The sequence below is a fragment of the Diospyros lotus genome, chromosome 3 (assembly GCF_014633365.1).
Source record: "Diospyros lotus cultivar Yz01 chromosome 3, ASM1463336v1, whole genome shotgun sequence".
In the NCBI taxonomy this organism is placed as follows: domain Eukaryota; kingdom Viridiplantae; phylum Streptophyta; class Magnoliopsida; order Ericales; family Ebenaceae; genus Diospyros; species Diospyros lotus.
In genome coordinates, this window is record NC_068340.1 from 16,370,439 (window position 1) to 16,376,555 (window position 6,117).

The 6,117-nt window shown below is 40.7% G+C and overlaps 1 protein-coding gene across 1 annotated transcript; it reads right to left on the reverse strand.

Annotated features, from left to right (window-relative positions):
- Window positions 1-2,170: 2,170 nt before the first annotated feature.
- Window positions 2,171-2,557, reverse strand: LOC127796846 (uncharacterized). Its single transcript, XM_052329251.1, has one exon. It carries the CDS (start codon window positions 2,555-2,557, stop codon window positions 2,171-2,173), a length of 387 nt encoding a protein of 128 aa, XP_052185211.1.
- Between the last annotated feature and the right edge of the window lie 3,560 nt (window positions 2,558-6,117).

The following is a 6,117-nucleotide window of genomic DNA, read 5'->3' on the forward strand; positions in this document are numbered from 1 at the left end:
GTTTGATTTTCTTTTGATTTGAAAAACTCTTCTACAACCGTAAAAGATTAAATCAAATCGAGCAATCGCTCATACAAATATACCGTTTCGTTTCTTTCTAATCAAAGCCTCAACCGAGTACATCAATTAAACCCATCCAAAGATCATGCATGCATTCACACAATCGCATAAAAGAAACATACATAAACTTAGAGAAGGAAAAGAAACAAAATCATCCATAAAAACATGAAAATTGAGTTCTAAACCGGATTCAACAATATGACCGAGACTCAAACCAGGCAAGGGGTACGAGAATGTAGCGAATCACAAGCAAATTAGCCTTCCATCTTCTTGGTTGAAATCATGAGAATCCTCCCAAAATCGGCCACCCCGAAAATCAGCCACTTAATGTGCTTAAATAGAGCTTAGGGAGGAAACCCTAAGTTACCGCAACTTCACAGCCGATTTCTAATAGTATAAAGTGCGTTCTGGGCTTCGGCCCCTTCATAAAAATTTTAGATCAGGAAGATTAGATGAATTTGGGCTTTTAAATCACTTGATTTGGATATCGGACGCCCAAGTTATGGCCTTTTAAAGATTCAGCATCTGTGCAGCTTTCCTAATTTGACCCAACTTTCTGGTCCCGACTTTGAAGCGATGTTTGGAGGCCCAAACGAACTTGGATTTGGACCTACCATACCATTACAGAAATCCCAAGAAGTTATCTACAATATCTCTGAAGACATCATTCACGTTCTGAGATTATAACTTGGCCAAAAACTTGAAAGAAGCACAAAAGGTCAAATCTATGAGCACACTTTTGCTTCTTTGTCTCCAATCTCCTTGTTTCCCTTCTTGCCATCAAAATTCCTCATGACCCAGGAAGCCTAAATCTGTCCAAAATAAGATAAAACAGTGTGAAGCCCAATTCCTATAAGATAAAATAAAACAAAATCAAGATGAATAAAATGACACAACTAACGTGCAAAAAGACTAAATATGAGGGCTAAATAATATGAAAATATGCGCTCTATCAAATTCCCCCACACTTAGACTTTTGCACTCCTGGGCAAAACACTAAATGATAACATTCACTCTTTCAAACAAAAAAGGATGCGAAGAATGCAAAATGAGAGGCACGACAAGTTTTATAGGAATTGAACACTCAAAGATCATCTTTCTTACACTTCCCAGACAAACAAGTAGCATGGCAATTTTACTTGGCAAGACGAGTCAAAATAAGCAGAACCTTATAAGAACATGCTGTCAAGTTTCTCACATGCTATGCCTAACTCCACCCAATCATAATTCCACTACCAAATATGCTCATCTTCTAAATCTCCACTCTCAATGCTTTATGCATGCAAATCAAAAGGACTTTTATTCATGGCTCCAACATGGTAAGGTTAAAGGGATAGGAAGATAATAATGAAAAGTAAACCTTAGGAAGAAAGAAAACATTCAAGACAACCCAAGATCAATGAAGAACTATTAAGCAAGCAAAAAATAGATCTTTTTTTTTTTTTTTTTCATGCATGGTGGGTGCGTTTTACGCTCCATCCCAACCTTGGTGAGTGCGTTTTACGCTTCGTCTCACCTTGGCCTTTGGCCTTTCTATCTATTTTCTTTTGATTCCAAAGGACTTGCTTAATATTTTTTCCATAATCAAGGGATGCAATGAATGTTCTTCAACCTAAAGAAGGGAAATGATCTCTTTTTTTTTTTTTTTTTTTTTTTTTGAGAAGTATGGCGAGTAAAATGAAAGAATGCCTTAATCATCTTTTCACATGCATGAGCACTGATAGCTTCAATAAAGATTCAAAACAAGCTATAGAGTGATACCCATAATTAGTGAATGCACGCATGGCATAAGAAAGAACATGCACAACTATCCTCACAAAGACTACCTCAATCAACTCACCAAGCCAAACTCATTGCCAATTTACTTGAAAGCCCAAAAAGATAAGATCGACTTTCTAATCATGCCAAATTCTTTCAAACTCAATTTGCTTCATTTTGCCTCTTTTTTTTCTTAATTTTATTATTATTATTTTTTTTGAAAAGAAACTTCTATTCTAAAACTCCCCCCCCCCCACACTCAAACATTACATTGTTCTCAATGTAAGCATGCAGCAAGAATCAGGTATAGGACAAGTAAGAAAAGTAAGGAGAGAGAAACAGCCTGGTGGTATCAAGTCGAGGGAAGGTCCAAGAGAGATAGCTCCTCCACTGTGTGTTCTGTAAAGCCCTCGTAGAAATGTTTAAGCCTCTGCCCATTAACTGTGAATTTCTTCGTAGTCGACCCGTCCATGATCTCAACTGCACCATAGGGAAAAACATGAGTAACCACAAAAGGACTAACCCATCGAGAACGCAATTTACCAGGCATCAGCTTTAGGAGTGAATTGTAGAGGAGGACTTTATTGCCAACGTTGAACTCCTTCTTGGCAATCAATTTGTCGTGTGCAGCTTTGGTCTTTTCCTTGTAGATCCTGGAGTTCTCATATGCCTCTAACCTCAATTCCTCAAGCTCTTGCAATTGAAGCTTCCCCTTGGAACCAGCTTCTGTCATGTCCATGTTGCATTGCTTCACCGCCCAATAGGCCTTATGCTCAATCTCTACCGGCAGATGACATGCTTTTCCAAAGACCAGTCGATATGGGGACATGCCGATCGGAGTCTTGTAGGCTGTGCGGTAGGCCCAAAGTGCATCTTCCAACCTATGGCTCCAGTCTTTCCTGTTGGGCTAGACTGTCTTCTCTAGAATCTGCTTGATCTCTCTGTTTGAAACCTCAGCCTGCCCATTGGTCTGTGGATGGTAGGGCATCGCCACTTTATGTAAAACTCCATACTTTCGGAGCATGGATTGCATCTTTCTGTTGCAGAAGTGGGATCCTTGATCACTGATGATGGCCTTGGGAATGCCAAACCTGCAGAAAATATGAGATTTAACAAAATCTACAACCACAAAAGAATCATCAGTACGGGTGGCTTTAGCTTCCACCCATTTCGAAACATAATCCACAGCCAAAAGAATGTACACAAAACCAAAAGAAATAGGAAAAGGACCCATGAAATCAATGCCCCATACATCAAATATCTCACAGAATAATAAAGGTTTCTGAGGCATTTCATTTCTACGTGAAATTGAACCTGTGTGTTGGCAACGTGTACAATTCTTACAGAATCCATATGCATCTCTGAAAAGGGATGGCCAATATAACCCTGCATCTAAGACTTTTCTAGCAGTACGTTGTGGACCAAAATGACCACCACATGCAAGAGTGTGACAGAAATGTAGGACAGATGCAAATTCATGATCAGGGACACACCTCCTAAGGACTTGGTCACTACACAAGCGCCACAAATATGGATCATCCCATACATATTACTTAGCTTCGCTTTTAAATTTATTTAATTGTGCTTTCTTAAAATGTGCAGGTAATTCAGAAGTAACCAGGAAATTTACCATTTTAGCATACCAAGGTTCAGTACCATGTAAGTGATAAAGCAACTCATCTGGAAAATTATCTCTGATAAGCGGATGATCCATGCCAGACGAGTCAGGAGAAGCAGGTATCCGGCTCAGGTGGTCGGCTACCAAGTTTTCAGCTCCAGTTTTGTCTTTGATCTCAATATCAAATTCTTGGAGTAGCAACATCCACCGGATAAGCCTAGGTTTTGCATCGAGCTTCTTCAGAAGGAACTTCAGGGCTGCATGATCAGAAAACACAATAACTTTAGATCCTAATAAATATGATCGAAATTTATCTAAAGCAAAGGCAATGGCTAAGAGCTCTTTTTCAGTCGTGGTGTAATTGGCTTGAGCACTGTCCAGGGTACGTGAGGCGTAGGCAATGACATGTGACTTCTTATTCACCCGCTGAGAGAGAACGGCGCTCACTGTAAAGTTGGAAGCATCACACATGAGCTCGAAGGGAAACTCCCAGTTGGGTGGCTGGATGATCAGTGGAGAAGTCAATCGCCTCTTAAGTTCCTCGAAGGCTTTCTTGCATTGTTCATCAAACTTGAAATCCACATCCTTTTGGAGGAGGTGGGATAATGGAATTGCAATCTTACTGAAATCTTGGATGAATCTCCTGTAAAACCCTGCATGGCCAAGGAAAGAGCGAACTTCCCTCACAGACGCAGGGTAAGGTAAAGAAGCAATGATATCCACCTTGGCACTATTGACTGCTATACCCTGTTTGGAGATCACATGACCTAAGACTATGCCCTGCTCAACCATGAAGTGACATTTTTCATAATTCAAAACAAGGTTTTTCTCAACACACATTTCCAAAACTTTACCCAAGCTAACTAAGCAGTCATCAAATGAGGTGCCATAAACAAAAAAGTCATCCATGAATACTTCCATACAATGCTCAAGAAATTCAGAAAATAAACTCATCATGCACCGCTGAAACGTACCTAGAGCATTACATAGGCCAAATGACATCCTTCGATAGGCAAAAGTGCCAAAAGGACAAGTGAAGGTGGTCTTCTCCTGATCCTCTGGTGCTATGCATATCTGAAAGTAACCAGAAAAGCCATCAAGAAAACAATAATGAGATTTACCTGCTAACCTCTCCAACATTTAGTCGATGAATGGAAGGGGAAAATGATCTTTTCTGGTTGCTTGGTTGAGCTTCCTATAGTCGATGCAGACCCTCCAGCTGTTCTACACTCTCATGGGCACTAGCTCATTTCTTTCATTAGGCACCACTGTGATGCCCATCTTCTTGGGAACTACCTGCACTGGACTCACCCACTGGCTATCAGAGATAGGATAAATGATACCAACTGAGAGTAGTTTACTTACCTCTTTCTTTACCACATCCAGGATGGTGGGGTTGAGTCTCCTTTGGGGCTGTCTCACAGGTTTAGCTCCTTCCTCTAGATGAATCCTATGCATGCATATGGAAGGGCTAATCCCAGGTATGTCTGCTAATGTCCAACCTATGGCCTGCTTGTTCCTCTTCAGCACATCCAATAACCTTTTCTCTTGGTCAGGCTGCAAGTTATTGGCGATGATGACTGGCAGCTTCTCGCCATCCTCCAAGAAGGCATACTTGAGATGCTCGGGCAAAGGCTTGCACTCAAGGGATGGTGGCTGCTGCAATGAAGGGACTAACCTGCTTGCCTTTATCTCAAGGGTACTGTCTACCTGTTCAACATGGTTAGCAGAAACACTATCCTCCCCATGAGAAGTATAAGAATCAGATTGTGCATGCTCAATTTGAATATCAGAATCATGATTATCTAGAAATGCAGCAATCTCAGAACATGCATCACATGGATCACTCTCATTACTACAATCAGGACAGATGAAGGAATCTGGAAGGTCATGAATAGTGGGGAATGCATCAATCAAATCACAAGACTTAGTGCATGCTTCATCAACCAACAATTGAATCAAGTTAACTTGCAAAGTGGAATGATCTTTAGGGGGACATTTCATGGCATCAAGTATGTTAAAATGAATGGTGCTACCAGCAAATTCCATGGAAAGTTTACCCTCATGCACATTGATGATAGTCTTTGCAGTTTTCAAAAATAGCCTACCTAATATAAGAGGTGCATGCTCATGCAAATTGTCATCTTCCATATTTAAAACATAAAAATCAGCAGGGAAGATACAATCCTTAACCTTAACCAAGACATCCTCCAAGACTCCAGAGGGGTAGGCTGTGCTTCTATTAGCTAGCTGGACAACCACTCATGTTGGCTTCAAAGGACCACACTGCAAAGAAGCATAGATAGAGTTAGGCATAACTTTAATGGATGCACCTAAATCTAGCAAGGCATTACTAAATTGCATGTCTCCTATAGTACAAGGAATGGAAAACGTCCCTGGATCTTTGCACTTCCTTGGTATGGCAGGTTGTATGAGAGCTGAAACATTCCTCCCAAGGTTGACTTGTTCGTTCCCTCTTAATCTCCTCTTGTGCGTACACAAATCTTTGAGAAATTTTGCATACTTGGGGATCTGTCTGATGGCTTCAAGGAGGGGTATATTGACTTCCACTTTTTGGAATGTCTCCAGAATCTCTTTATCTAATTCGGCCTCTGCTCTTTTCTTGTTTTGTGTTGCTCGATGAGGGAATGGCAGGGGTTGGTTATTGGAAGACTCTCCTT